Consider the following 15,856-nt stretch of genomic DNA (forward strand, 5'->3'; position numbering starts at 1 on the left):
GGGGTTTTTTTTGGATTTATACCTGTGTAATGGAGAACAGAACATGGTCTTATGACTCCGATGAATGTGGAGGCAAGCCCTTAGTGACTGAGGGTAAAATTTTCAGAAAACACCTATGTGATTTAGGAGCCTAAGGCCCCTTATTTAAAAGTGACTGAGGTATTTAGACATCAACTTCAACAGGAGAGACTGAGGAAGCCCCACATCAGAATATCTCATGGCCCAGTGGTTAGGGCACTCACCTGAGAGGTGGCAGATCCCTGTTCAAATTCCTTCTTCTTCTCAGGTGCAGGGAAGATTTGAAGCAGCAATCTCCCACATCCCAGGTGAGTACCTGAGCCACTGGGCGAAACACTATGGGGAAATACAGCATAGGTGCCTAAAGCCAAGAGAGGGTTTGCAACTGACAGTCCCAAGCAGAGGGAAGTGCCTCTTTCCAGCCTGGACTTAAGTTCTGAACTCCCTAAGAGTGGAAGAGCTTGGGACACACCCCTCACCTTGGCATCTCCCAGTGGCTAGTTTAGGCAGCTACTTAGCCCGCTGGTTTTTGTGAATCCCATCCTGAGGACACCTCTCTCTTCCCCTTCATTGTATAGGGAGCCTAGGCACCTAACTCCAGCTTTGTGAATCCCAGTGATTTTCTCAGTGCCTAGCAGTTAGCTGTGATGCTCAGTGTCCCCACATGTACATTTCTTTGTGAAAAAATCAAAAGCACAGGTAGAATAATGAGATGTACTCTAAATGGTGGTGGTTAGTGAGCTGAATAAGGGGGGCATTCTTATCTTTTTAAAGTCTGTTGGTATTTAAAATAAAGGAAAGGTAAGTGTTCAAAGAGAGACGGAATACTCTACCTGGGTGTCATGTCCAGCCTTTTTCTTCTCATATTGTTAAATAGGAGGAGTGGGTCCTCGCGAGCCAGCTAGATGAGAGGGGGATTCTATTATGGAAAAAGGGGTCTCACTATGGAAAAGATTGAGAACCATTGGTCTAGCAGACCAAACAGTCTCTGAAGCCTCTTCATATAATATAGAGGAACTTTTTGTCTTGATGGCCTGGGCCTGGGCAAATAAGGGCACTAATTGCCCGGCATCAAGCTACCACACTGCTACACTAAACCTCTTGTTTATTTCAAGTGAAAGTTTCCAATATGACAAGTTGCAAAGTTATTTCTTGTCTTTTAGTGCCAGTTCAATTCAGCTATTTCTGTGCCAGCTATTTGGCTGTTTCTAGTTCTTGGAATCCCCTCCCATCTGCCCTTCATCTTGATCTGAAAGAAAAGACTGATTTCATGTAGCTCCATCTTAAGATGATTTCTGAGTCGTAAAGTACCTTAGAATATTGTCATTCTTTAACCTGTCTGACTCCTCCAGAGCAAATTGATTGTGAAGTTAAAGCAGGGATGTTGATTGCTCTTACTTGACAACCGTACATACTTTATCAGAACTACAATATGTCACTTTTCCTCCTTTAAATTGCTTTAAAATTATACTGACACAGCGTTCAGCAAAAAAGTAATGCAGAATACATAAAATCTACAAGCAGATTATTCCCTTGTTAAACAAACTACAGTTAGATTTCCAAAGAGTACCCAGGATTGTGAACCCCCCTGCACCCCCTAAAGTTATGAGCTTTTAAAAATAATTTTTAGGGCTCCTTTTATTTGCCTTCTGTTTTTGAACCTCTATGGTTAACATTTTCCCACTTTGCTCTACAACCACGAGGGCTAGAAACTTGCTTTTTTAATGAAAGCTGAGATTCCCATGTAGTCATCTGATTACAGGAGCTGGGACTTCAAGAAAAATGCCAAATCTTGCAAAATTTGAATAAAATTAGGATTTGCCAATATTGGGTACCTTACTGTTGTTGATGTTGTGTTTTAAGCAAGCCTATGAAAACTTTAAAAGGTTATTGATAGGTATTTCCTCAGTTCTAATTACTCAATGGACAGGGAGTAGGAAATAAAACCTTTACTAGTAATACTCCACACTTCTGTAGAACCTTCCATCCACAGAGCTCAAAGTGCTTTTCAGATATAATTGAATTTAGTGTCACAACAGCTTTCTGACATATCTTTATCACCATTCTACAGATGGGTAAACTGAGGCACAGAACCATGATGTGACTTGTCCAAGGTCACACAGGGATAGAACCAAGATCTCCTGACTCATTTTCCTGTGATTTCTCCAGAAGACTATGTGCTGGGTTCATGACTGTCTTGCTTGACAGAACTGGAAGTCACTAAGATAAAGAAAGAGGATACTCTTTGACAAATTTATTTTTGAACACTTCTTTAGAGTCTCTGGGCAAAATTTAACCCCAGTATTGTTCCAGGAAGTCCAAGGGAGTTGCACAAAGGCTTAATTTGGCCTTCTCTATTTGTCTTTTAATAGTAACTAGCAAAAGCTAGATGCTATTTACACTCCTATAATAAGAAAACTAATATATTCTTCTCACTTCGTTCATTCTGCCAAACTCTCACACCTAACCACTCCCTTTCAATCCTTCTCTTTCACCTGACTTCTCCTCTTTCAAATCCCAATTTAAAACTCACTTGGCATAAGGCCTATCAGTGCTTTTCACCACCTGTGGAAGAGCTATTATTCCCCTACTTAAAAATACACTTCTGTACCCCATACTACTAGCTCTTTGGGGCAGGGGCTGTGTCTTTATGTGTTTGTACAGCACCTACCACAACGGGGCCCTAATCCTTGACTGGGGCTCTTCAGTGCTACAGTTAATACAAATAATTAACAATAATAATATGGGATGGCTCTATCTCTTAATCATCTTTAGGGCCAGAGCCTCAGGTGGTACAAATCGATTCACACCAGCTAAATATTTGGTTCAGAGCGATTTGTGTCTGCTCTGTTTTTGGTCTGGGCCCAGTCTTAAATACCGCAGAGTCTCTGAATGCATTTGATACCCCCTAAAGCCAATGGCAGTTGAGGGCATTTAGTAACTTGTAGTGCCAATCTTTTAGACTGTAGTAAGTTCCTTGGGGAATAGACTGTATTTTCCTCTACATTTGCTGCAACACGTGGCTGATGATCAATAGTAAACAACAAAGCTAGAGTTGGAAAATGTGGAGGAGCAACAATAAAGAATTATTGCTCTCCAGGCTCCAAACTAAATATTAATTAGAGAGAATAATAAAACTAAGAAGAAAGAGCTTGAAGAATGCACTTAAGAATTGTAATTTAATGCTAGCATATTTCCCTAGTGTTTTAGACAGTGTCTACAATTTAAAATAACCCTCAAAATGTTCCTGTTAAAACTGAGCAAATCATCTGCAGCAAATAAACTACTCAAAACAGTTAGCCTGTTTTAATGCTTGTTGGATATCTGCAAGCAGGTAGGACTTGCTCAGATTTATTCATTACAGCCCCAGTTCTCCAAGGTACTTAAAAGCATGTATAACTTTGATCACATAAGTAGTGCCTATGGCCCCAATCCTCAGAGGTATTTAGGGCTCCTAACTTCCATTGATTTCAATATAAATTAGGAGCCTAAATACCTCTGAGGACCTGGGCCGATGTGCTTACATATATGCACAGGGTTAAATTTAACTTGTTGAATCAAGGCCTATTTGAATTTACTCAAGGCATTTTTTGCTAGTATTTTTACTCTGTGGATTGATCATGAACAGTTTACAGTAAATATTTGATACTCAACATCTGTGTTGATTACTTGTAATCGGTCACATAAGTCACATGGTGTTTCTGTTCTCTGATTGAATGAAGCTAACTTATAATCAGGACAAGAGTTTGAAGAAGCCACTGGGGCTTCGAACTTCTCAGCAAGAGACATTGTGAAGAGCAGAAGTAGCAGGAGAGTCAAAGATTAGCTCAAGGAGAGCAGGAGATTAGGAAATTTTAGACAATTGTATACCCTTCATTTCTGGCCTACAATGCCATTATTCTCAGAAAAAGTAGGCTAATATAAAATAAATTGGCTGGGTGAAGACTTTCCTTAAATTTCCTCCTCCTCACATTTGTACCATGTGTGTGTGTGCGTGTAATGTACATGGCTCTAGTTTCAAAGGTACATTCCTACATTCCTGCCCTACTGTGTCAAGCTGCGTCCCATGCCATAAAAAATATACTGAGCTAGATCTTCAGGTGTGCCAGAGCTCCCCATAATGCATCTGAGGAAGGAGGAGCATAGGTGGTTGAGGATAGTAGGAGAAAAGTTTGGTTCCTGGCACAAGTTAGAGAATCCCCAGGACTGATGAGTCAAGGTTTCAGGAGAGCAGCACACTCTGCCTCATCTCTTTCTGTCCCCTCCCATCTCTGGAATGTCCTTGCCATGTCTGTTACACTACTGGGACCAGGACTTGTGGTGTACAAAAATCTATACCAGCGTTATGCCATGTAATAGGCCAGTGGAATCCCCAGCTGCTATACATATTAGGGCAACTCTCTCTGTCCTTTTTGTGCTGCCAGCATGGCCAAAAGGGATGGAGCTGGGGTTGAGGATATGGAGCACCAATTCTAGCATGAATACATCAGCATACAAGTTTAAGTTCACTTCCCCTGGCATTCATGCTGTTGAAATACATCCTCTGAACTTTTCATGGAAAGTGATCCAAAAGGGGCATAAACATGGGTGAAGCAAATTCACACAAGAATATTTCAATTTAAATAAATGTTATTCAAATTAGAGCAAAAAGCTTCATGCTTTGTTTTCTGTGGTATTCACCTAGCGCTAATTCCACTAGTATTTGAAAGAAGTGCCCTTTCTTATATGTTCTACATCCACAGAGATCAATTCTAGGAGTTTTCTTACATATAATCCATGATATTGTTGCCACTCATCAGAAGTATTACCTAATGGGATGAAAGAACTAGAGACCCTGGAATGCAATATATAAATGAAAATAAATTCGAAATAGTCAGAATAGAAACTTCTTCCAATCTTTTTCTAGGGAGAGTGAAGGGGAGATAATTTGGTAAGTTAATTAATGATGAACCCTTAACATTTTCCAAAGAATGTGATTTTACTGAATAATAAGCAGCAGTTCATGGAATTACAGAGAGTATAATGCTATAAAAATGTTTTGTAGATTTCATAGATTCAGCTCAGGAAAATGAAGGAGTCTTACTTTAACATTTTTTTCTTTTAAAAATATGTCCCTGCTAGTTCATGTTTTGTGATAATTTTTGTCAGATAATTGGCAGCCATTTTTTCCACTCTGTTTCACATAAATGTTAACAGCTAATGTAGGACCCACTCCTACAAACACTTAATCATCCCAATTCATAGGAAAGACTGGAAGTATAGTAAAAGACCACCCGGGCTTACCCAGGAGATCTTCAGCGACCTGAAACTCAAAAAAGAGTCGTACAAAAAGTGGAAACTAGGTCAAACTACAAAGGATGATTTTTAAAAAACAACACAAGCATGTAGGAACAAAATTACAGAGGAACAAAAATGAGATTAAACTAGCTAGGGACATAAAGGGTAACAAAATATTTTATAAATACATTAGAAGCAAGAGGAAAAGCAAGGACAAGGTAGGCCCATTACTCAATGAGGAGGGAAAGACAATAGCAGAAAATGCAGCAATGGCCAAAGTTTTAAATACCTTTTTCATTTCAGTTTTCACCAAAAAGGTTAGCAGTGATTGGACGACTAACATAATGAACATCAGTGTAAATGGGGTAAGATCTGAGGCTAAAATAGCAAAAAGAACAAGTTAAGAACAACTTTGACAAGTTAGATGTCTTCGTTACTCTACTCCAGTTACTCTAAGTTATGCTACTCCAGCTATGTGAATAAGGTAGCTGGAGTGGACGTAGCCTTCATCGACTTACCACAGTGTCTTCACCGCTCTGCATCGCTGGGAGACACTCTCCGATCAACTTACCTTCCTCTTATCGGAGAGCTGGAGTACCGGGGTCGACTGGAGAGCACTCTGCTGTCGATTTAGCGGGTCTTCACTAGACCCGCTAAATCAGTGGTCTCCAACCTTTTTATGCCCAAGATCACTTTTTGAATTTAAGGGCAACCCAGGATCTACCCTGACCCTTCCCTGAGGCCCCGCCCCTTTCCCAAAGCCCCACCCCATTCACTCCATTCTCCCACACTCTCACTCACTTTCATTGGGCTGGGGCAGGGGGTTGAGGTTTGGGAGGGGGTGCAGGCTCCGGGCTGAGCCTGGGGTAGGGGGTTGGGGTGCAGGAGGGGGCTGCAGGCTGGGGCAGAGTGTTGGAGTGCAGGAGGGAGTATGGGGTGCTAGCTCCAAGAGGTGGGATCAGGGCTGGCGCTGGGGGTACTGGCTGCAGGAGAGGGTATGGGGTTCAGGAGGAGGTATGGGGTGCAGGAGGGGGTACGGGGTGCTGGCTCTAGGAGGGGGCTCATGCAGGGGCTTGGGGTGCAGAAGGGAGCATGGGGGGCTGGCTCCGGGAGGCTGCAGGTTGGGTGGTGGAAGAGAAATGCTGGTCCAGCATAGCTGGACCTGCTGTACTCATGCTACTCCTGGTCTTAATGCGGCAGAGCCATTCAGAACCTGCCTATTGAAGGGGGTGGCACTTACCTCAGCCATCCCCACGCCGCTCCCAGAAAGGGCCAACACACCCCTGCGGCCTCTGGAGGGTGACATGTAGCTCTGCGCGCTGCCCCTCTCTGCAGGCACCACCCCTGCAGCTCTAGGGTGACCAGACAGCAAGTGTGAAAAATCAGGACAGGGGGTGGGGGGTAATAGGCGCCTACAGAAGAAAATGCCCAAATATCGGGACTGTCCCTATAAAATAGGGACATCTGGTCACCCTATGAAGCTCCCATTGGCCACAGTTCCCCACTTCCGGCCAATGGGAGATGTGGGGGTGGTGCTTGCAGGCAGGATCAGCGTGTGGAGATCCCTGCCCCCTCTCCCCCGGGACTGCGGGGGTGTGCTGGCCACTTCCAGGAGTGGCGTGGGGCCGGGACAGGCAGGGAGCCTGCCTTAGTGGCAGCCCTGCTACAGCGCCGGAGATCACGATCAACTGGGAGAGTCTCCAGGATTGACCAGTCGATCGTGATCAACTGGTTGGTGACCGCTGCGTTAAATCGACTCCCGCTGCATCAATTGCAGCAGCGTCAATCTCCCCGATAGTGAAGACAAGCTCCAAGGCTGCAGGGCCAGATGCAATACATCCTAGAACACTTAGGGAACTGGCAGAAGAAATCTCTGAGAGATTAACTTTGAGAACTCATGGGTAGGACAGGAGAGATCCCAAAGGACTGAAAAAGGGCAAATATACACCTCTACCCTGATATAACGCTGTCCTCGGGAGCCAAAAAATCTTACCGCATTATAGGTGAAACCGCGTTATATCGAACTTGCTTTGATCCCCCGGAGCGCGCAGCCCTGCCCGCCCTGGAGCGCTGCTTTACCACATTAGATCTGAATTCGTGTTATATCAGGTCGCGTTATATCGGGGTAGAGGTGTAGTACTTATCTATTAAAAGGGGAATAAGGACAACCCAGGGAATTACAAACCGGTCAGTTTACCTTCAACAGCCTGAAAGACAATAGTGCAAATAATCAAACAATCAATTTGTGAGCACCTACAAGACAATAAGGTGATAAGTAACAGTCAATATGGATTTTTCAAGAACAAATCATGTCAAACCAACCTAATATCCTTCTTTGACAGGGTAACAAGCCTTGTGGATGGGGGGTGGGGAGGGGGAAGCAGTAGATGTCATTTATCTTGACTCTAGTAAGGATTTTGATACTGTCTCACATACCTTCTGATAAGCAAACTAGGGAAATATAGCCTAGATGAAATTACTATAAGGTGAGCGCACAATTGGTTGGAGAACCATACTCAGAGAGTATGGTTCACAGTCAAGCTGGAAGGGCATTCCAATTGGGGTCCCACAGGGATCTGTCCTGGGTCTGATTCTATTCAATATCATCATAAATTATTTGAATAATGTCAGAAAGGGTACACTTGTAAAGTTTGTGGACGACACCAAGCTGGGCAGGGTTGCAAGCACTTTGGAGGACAGGGTTAGAATTCAATATGGTCTTGACAAACTGGAGAAATGGTCTGAAATAAAAAGGATGAAATTCAATAAGGACAAATGCAAAGTATTACACTTTGGAAAGAATAATCAATTCACACATACAAAATGGGAAATGACTGCCTAGAAAGGAGTACTGCAGAAAACGATCTGGGGGATATAGTGGATCACAAAGTAAATATGAGTCAACAACGTAATACTGTTACATCCCAGAATGATATTAGCTTTTTTTGTATTAGCAGGAGTGTTGTAAGCAAGACATGTGAAGTGATTCTTTGACTTCACTCAGAATTGATAAGGCCTTAACTGGAGTCCTGTGACCAGTCCTGATTACCACACTTTGGGAAAGACGTGAACAAATTGGAGAAAGTCCAGAGAAGAGCAACAAAAATGATTAAAGGTCTAAAAACCATGACCTATGAGGAAAGATTGGAAAAACTGGGTTAATTTAGTCTGGAGAAGAGAAGACTTGGGGTGGGGGGACATGGTAATAGTCTTCAAGTATGTAGAAGGTACTTTTACTGATGAGGAGTGTGATAAATTGTTCTCCATATCCACTGAGGACAGGAAAGAAGAAGTGGGCTTAAATTGCAGCAAGGGAGACTTAGGTTAGATATCAGGAAAAACTTCCTAACTGTTAATGTAGTTAAGTATTGGAATAAATTACCAAGGGAGGTTGTGGAATCTCTGTCACTGGGGGTTTTTTAAGAACAGGTTAGATAAATACCTGTCAGAGATGATCTAGATAATACTTAGTCCTTTCTCAGTGCAGGGGACTGGATTAGATGACCTATTAAGGTCCCTTCCAGTCCTACATTTCTATGATTCTATGTGTGTAACTTCATGTATATGAAGAATCCTGTTAACTACTAACTTCGAGTCCCATTGTATATATACATGCTTAACTGTTTGCAGGATTGGGAGACTTCTACCACAATAAGTAGTCTCATAAACAAGCATACATTGTCTGTACAATTTTTTCTTATTTTGTAATTTACTTATCCTAACAAAAATTGTCCATATCTTCTCAAGATTGTAATTTGATTAAGCTATATATTTTTGTAAATTGTTGGTAATTTGCTCATATGGATATATTTAGTGTCTCTGATTTTCCTTTTCTTTTCATTGAATATTGTAGTGAAGCGGCCTGGCTCCCGACGGCCCCTGAGAAGGAGGAGCCAGAACAGCCACCCAGGTGGGCGGAGCCAACCCCAGAGGGGGAAGAGCCAGAGCCGCCACTCAAGTGGGCGGAGCTACCACCACCTGTTCCCGCCCCCCGGAAGTCAAGGGGCGGGACAGGAAGTATAAAAGCCCGGCCCCAACACTCAGTTGGAGCCGAGCGGCCGGAGAGGACAGACGTTCCGGACCGAGCTCCTGCGAGACGGAGCCTACCCCGAGCCCGGTACCTGGACGCAGATGGGCCGAGCCTCCCCAGACCCAGGCACTCTAACACCCAGCGCCGCTCAAACCTCCCGCTTGGCAGGTACCCCGAGGTGGACTGGCCGAGCCTGCCCCGAGCGCGGTACCCCGAGGCGGACCGACCGAGACTGCCCCAAGGAAGGTACCCCGAGGTGGACTGGCCGAGCCTACCCCGAGCACGGTACCCCGAGGAGCCACCCGGACCTGAGCCGGACCCGAGACCGGAGGAGCGGCTCGACCTAGACAACACCCAGCAACCCGAGGAGCCCATGGTGTGGGACCCCGCTGCCGAGCCCAGCGAGGAGCAGGTACCCATGGAGGAGGAGGAGATGGGAAGTAGCCCGGGGATAGCAGACCCCGAGCCTATGTCAGTGTGTTGCGGGCAGGATCCCCACTGACCCTGCAGCAGACGGACTGCTGCGGATAGGGCCCCGGGCTGGAACACAGTGGAGTGGGTGGGCCTGTGATCCCCCCTGCCACCCCCACGCCGGGTGGCAGTCTCTCCTCCTCCCTGCCTGAGGGCCTGAGCCCTGAACTGCGTGGGTGTTTGCTCAGCCCCTCCCTGCCTGAGGGCCTGAGCCCTGAACTGCGTGGGTGTTTGCTCAGCCCCTCCCTGCCTGAGGGCCTGAGCCCTGAACTGCGTGTGTGTTTGCTCAGCCCCTCCCTGCCTGAGGGCCTGAGCCCTGAACTGCGTGTGTGTTTGCTCAGCCCCTCCCTGAAGGCCTGAGCCTAGAACTGCTGTTGTGCTGCCCCGCCCTGACTGAGGGCCTGGGCTTAAACCACTGACTTTGTTGCTCAGCCCTACCTGAAGGCCTGAGCCCAGAACTGCTGTTGGGCTGCCCCGCCCTGATTGAGGGCCTGGGCTGAATTACTGACTCTGTTGCTCAGCCCTGACTGTGGGCCTGGGCTGATTGTTTGCTGCCCCGCCCTGACCTAGGGCCTGGGTTGCCATTACCTGCCTGCTCACTCCCTGACTGAGGGACTGGAGTTGCTAAGTTTGTGGCGCTCAGCTCCCCCTGCAAGGACCTGAGCCCCCCCTGAACTATTGGTTAGTGCTCAGCTCCTCCCACAAGGACCTGAGCCCCTTTTCGAACCCTGGGGTATCACCCCGCTCTGAGCTAGCCTTCAGGCTTATTGAACTGTGTAAGTCCCCAGCTCCGGCTGAAGGAACCGGAGCTTAGGACTGGTCCACTGTCCCGCCCTGCCTGAGGGCGGGAACTCCTTGCAGCGGCAGGGAGCCTTTTGTTTAGCCCCTGCCTAAGGGGCGGAACCCTTAGACCTCCCGGATACGAGGTCTGACTTGGCCGTGCAGTGAAGCGGCCTGGCGCCCGACGGCCCCTAAGAGGGCGCGACCCCCGCACCGGACTATTACAATATACATCCCCATTAAAAGGAAAAAAAAATTATTCATTTGAAAGAGCTAAATGTTCCCTGGCTTTCCTCAATGGAACTCACCTTTTGTTCTTAGATATTAGCAAGAAACTGTTTTTCAACAATCACTCTCCTTTTACCATCCAATAAAAAGAACTGAGTAAACATTTTTCCTTCAATAAATATCTTGAAGTAAGTCTGACCATTATTCAGCAAAGCACTTAAGCATGTGATTAGCTTTTATGCATGTTCTTCTGTTCCATAGACTTAAATCAGACTTAAGTACATGCGGAAAAGAAGCACATGTATATAAGTGCTTTGCTGAATCAGTGTCTGCCCTCTTCCAATCCAAAAATACAGAGGGAAGATGGACTGAAGCCAAATTCAACAGATTAATCTGAATTGCATGTAATGTACTGAGCCACTATGTTTCCAACAAAGTAGATCCCTTGTCCTTTGCCACTGTAGCTGAAAAAATAACTTCATTGCTTGTTATGCCACAGAATGTTGGTGGATACTTTTACATATTTCTTAGCCCTACAGGTCTGTCGCATCTTATGCGCATTTAACATGCGCAATTTCAGCTTTACGCGGTCGGCAAAAACAAAAAAAAACAAAAAAAAGAGAGAAAAATAACAATTTTAATACTGTACTTGTAGTGCGGGCGATTCCCATTCAACTCAATGTAATTTTGACTATACGCAGTTTTTGCTTTATGCGCTAACCGCGGAACGGAACCGCCGCGTAAGATGAGACTCGCCCGTATTCTTGATAGCCTGTTTTAAACCCAATTTTCCTCTTTTCTTTCCCAGCTATCTTTGTCACCTCCAGTTCAGCAACTAAGCATATCAAATCACAGATGGTTACTCAATGCCAATAAGAAGGTTTCATTTTTTCCTCTTTCTATCACCACATCTTCCAAAACATTTCCCTTTTTACTCTGAAAAATAATTGCTGAAAAATATTTTAGATGCCTCTATTGGACATATTAGCTTATCAGGCCATGCACACATGATTCTGAAAATTCCATGCATGCCACCTTGATTTAGCAGGAATTTGTGCTACTTTCCTCCCCTTTACAATTAAATCGGGGGAGGGAAGTGGGGGAAGAGTGTGTTTATAGTCAAAACAGTTACATTGTCTTTCTACTAGCAAACAAGCCTCCTAAAATAAGCAGATGAAACAAAAGTCAATATTGATGAACATTGTATACGTTATTACATATATCCTGAATATATAAAAAATATTTTGAAATCTCTCTAGTATGGCCATTAGTTACTTAAATGTAATAGGGTTTTTTTTTTAAGTAAATGTCTACCAAAAGAGGTGGAATTATAAGTCCAAGAAGGGTATTATTTAAGTCGGAGAAAGAAGACAGAAAACTAGTTTTGGATATGAAATCTAATTGTGTAAAATGTTCCAGGCTCCAGTTCTGTTGACCTTTTGAAGTGGTAAACAATAGAAATGTAATGACTCATCATGTGACTGTTTTTAGTAAGTAATAAAATTTTTAAACAAGGATTTTCTTCATCTAACAACAACTGGTTTCCCAAAACTTCTTTCCTTTTCATATATGAATTCCTGTGAACCCTGGATTCTGAGAAATAGTCTTGTATCTTCAGCCAGCCAGTATTTCAACTCCTGTTCTGCTTGCATGTTTTAGGAAGGAAGGGAGGAGTGGTATTCTGAATGCTGTACTTTTTGCAATCTTTATAAGAATAGTTGGCTAAGTAACTTGCAACAAACAGTTTATTTGGCAAAATGTAAGCTTTTTTTTTTCCTGTTTGTGAATTGTCTGCAATCAGACTGTGACTTATATTAATTTATGCACTCTTCATAGTTGTAGAAATGCTTCGTGCAAACAAATCTCATCTTGCATTGCAAACTGATTGCAAACTGTTTGCTGCCAGTATTTCTATTCCTGAAAGTATCCTGTTGGGATAGTCTATATTTGCAATTCCTTATGGGCAAGGTATGTGATTGGTCACCTGTATCACATAAAATTGTTTCTGCTCCCTGGATAACATAATCTTTGTAAACTTTTTCAATTACTGCCCAAAGCAAATTTCATTTTGTGATGAAATGCATGTCAGATACAGGGCCAGGGTTTGCTTTCTGTAAACAATTCATATGAACAAACCTTAATTTGCAGAAATATTTACAAAAAACAACATGGTCAAAACTGAATTCTGCTTAGACAGAACTTGAGAAATTTACCAGTCAACTAATAGCCAGAAGACTAATCCTTTTAGGCACACATAGATAAGAAAGCCAGGGAGCGGGCTCCACCAAGAAAGTCCAGGTTCTCTTGCTAAAGAATCCAATTCTCTCATCTCCAGCCACTGGGTGCTTGGATTTCTTTTATGGTGCCATCCCTCGACCTACTTGGGAGCTCGATCTTTTGTATTAGCATATAGATGGGTTATAATTTTGATGTTCTACAATCCCTTAATTGATGGAGCTTTTTGTTTCCCCCCCTCAAATTCAGAGCCTCCTAACTGCACTGGGGAGAGGTCTTTGCTACTTAAGCTATTAGTCTCTGTTTTCTGGGTCCTCCTTCCCAGTGAACAACTTTTGTTGCTTATGTTAACTGTCTCCAGCAGCAGCATTAGTATGAAACTGGCATGATTCTTCACAGTTCCACCACTCCCCATCCAGCCCTGTACATCAGCTGTGAAACTGACCAGACCTGGAGCTCCCCAACTACAAACTTCAGAATCATCGAGGTATCATGTTAACTTTCCAAATGTGACCAGAATGTATATTCAAAACCATAAAGGCTAGAAATGTATTTATTTACAAGTGTTGAATAAGATGCCCGGGAACAACTTAATGGGAGAATTTTGGTTGCTGAGTTTAGTGTACAGATGCCAGGTGGTGGTGGTGGCCCGTGATAGGCAGGAGGTCAGACTAGATGATCTGGTAATCCCTTATGGCCTTAAACTCTGTGACTATGATTCCAATATTATGGAGCTATGTTAATTTACACCAGCTAAGGACATGACCATAATCCAACAGCAAGTATAACAATTCTACATTTTCATTTCAAGATGTGTGTATTCATAAATTCATATCTAGAACAGAGGGGCATGGATCAGCATTCACGTCACACTCCCCGTCAGTACCCGGCCCAAGCTAGGGAAGCTAATGATCCTACCAGCGGACCAAATTCAGTGATGAATCCTGGTAACATGCCTCCTGAGGCACATTGCGCATATGCTAGGAAGATCTTGAACAAAAGTCATCATATTAATGTAGAGAAACAACTGAAAAACACAACAATTGTTGTTGAGACAGTTGTCAGGAATAGATATGAGCACATCTCTTAGCACAACTATCCCTTCCTTTCTGAGGGCTCTCCAAAGCTTGCTCTCTCTCTCTCCCTAAAGTAACAATTTATAATCCTGGGTTATCAATGACATTTTCAAAACAGAAGGAAACTTTCTTTTATAACATGCTGATTTAAGAAGAGCTGAGCACTCAGAACTCCAGCTGAAATCAATGAGAGATGCAGGTGCTCAACATTTCTGACAATCATGCCCTAAATCCATAAAAGCATGAAAAATTGTTCATTTTACCAATCCAATAGAGCACTACCTTTACCAGCCCACATCTGGCCCTTTAGTCAAATGAATGCCCCTTCCCCTCTCTCTCTTAAGAGCAGAGAAGAGACAGAAGGAAAGTTAGGAACTTTAGAAGTGATGATCATATGAATACCAAGATATCTGTGCTTTAGCAGAGGCTTGTGGCTTTGCCACATGTTACTGTTGTTGTTTATGAAGTGTCCACAATGTGCTCAGTGAGATACAGGACATAAAAGGAAGAGGAAGTGATTATAATCTAACACCCTGACTTTACAAGCATTTATGCCTGTGCTTAGTTTAAAGCATGTGAATAATCCCATAAAGCCCCTTACAGCAACTGACTTCAGTGAGGAGCTATGCAGGTGCAGAACTCTGTCTGCCTGGAGTCAGTTGAAAGACTGGGGCCTCAGAGGCAGATAGGAATAGAACCGGACACTCTTAACCTACAGGAGTAATTTGGAGTATTGCTAAAATGTGAACAGGAGTAATCTCAAACAAAACAAAAGTAAAAGAACCTGCATGAAATATCCCTATTTTAATTATGTAAAATAAAGTTTCAAGTAGTTAAAATCTTTTTAGAAATTCCCCTCCCTCCCCCCATCTGAGTTGGTCTTGAGGATGTACGTGTATATACATACACTAATGCTGGGCAAAATTTGTCATTAAAAACTTTTTTGGACAAAAATGACCTGTTTTGTTTGTTTTTTAATTTGTTTTTGTAACACAAATTTTTACTTCCTTTTTCAAATTTTCCAAGTTTTTTCCCCATTTTCAAAAACGAGAAACTATCAAAAGTCAAAACTTTTTTGGCTTTTGGAAACCAAAAATGACCATCAAACATTTTGATTTTCGTTTTTTTTTTTTAATATTTCTGCAACAACAAAAAAAGCGTTTCAAAGTTTTAGGGAAAATATTTACCATTTCCTCTCTCTCTCTCTCGCTCTCGCTCTCGCTCTCTCTCTCTCTGTGGTATAACGGGACTCCCTCTAGAGTAAGAATATATTAAGTCCCAACTGGCCACGGTCTATAATGAGTGGAACCAAAAATCCCCAGACCTTTGGGGGAGGTCAGAATCGATAGTTTCCAAGCAGGGTGAATGAAAAACTAAACCTAACACAGACAAACCAAAGAGCATGCAGCTGAGCATCGCATCGTTTATAGCTCTTCCTGACCTGTTATCGCTCATGGGAAATCGCGCGCTCTCCTCCTTCCTTCCTCCCGGTTCCTAGCCTTGGCTGATGCTGATGCTGATGCAGATGCGGACGGCGGACTCCCAGAAGCGTTGGGAGGGCAGAGACAGCGCATCCCTGAGCTTCTCACCCCTGTTCTGGGGGTTGGCATGAAAGAGTCTCTTTTTAGGGGTTCTCCTTCAGGCCAGGTTTTAAATCCTCTCATGGAGGAAGCTATTGCACCCCTCCCCCCCGGGTGATGCAGTCAGACACTTCCAACACCCTCTCCCCGGCGGAGAAATC

At 43.7% G+C, this 15,856-nt stretch overlaps 1 protein-coding gene across 1 annotated transcript in view; it reads right to left on the bottom strand.

Annotated features, from left to right (window-relative positions):
• The window catches only part of LMNTD1 (lamin tail domain containing 1), a 318,801-nt gene extending 303,231 nt beyond the window's left edge, over positions 1 to 15,570 (bottom strand). Inside the window, exons 1-2 of the mRNA XM_065423769.1 lie at positions 15,557 to 15,570; positions 6,536 to 6,647 (exon numbers count right to left, since the gene is read on the bottom strand). Coding sequence (XP_065279841.1) covers positions 6,536 to 6,647; positions 15,557 to 15,570 — 126 coding nt within the window. The remainder of the gene's footprint in view (positions 1 to 6,535; positions 6,648 to 15,556) is intronic.
• Between the last annotated feature and the right edge of the window lie 286 nt (positions 15,571 to 15,856).

This window comes from Emys orbicularis, chromosome 1, assembly GCF_028017835.1.
Source record: "Emys orbicularis isolate rEmyOrb1 chromosome 1, rEmyOrb1.hap1, whole genome shotgun sequence".
Classification (NCBI taxonomy): domain Eukaryota; kingdom Metazoa; phylum Chordata; order Testudines; family Emydidae; genus Emys; species Emys orbicularis.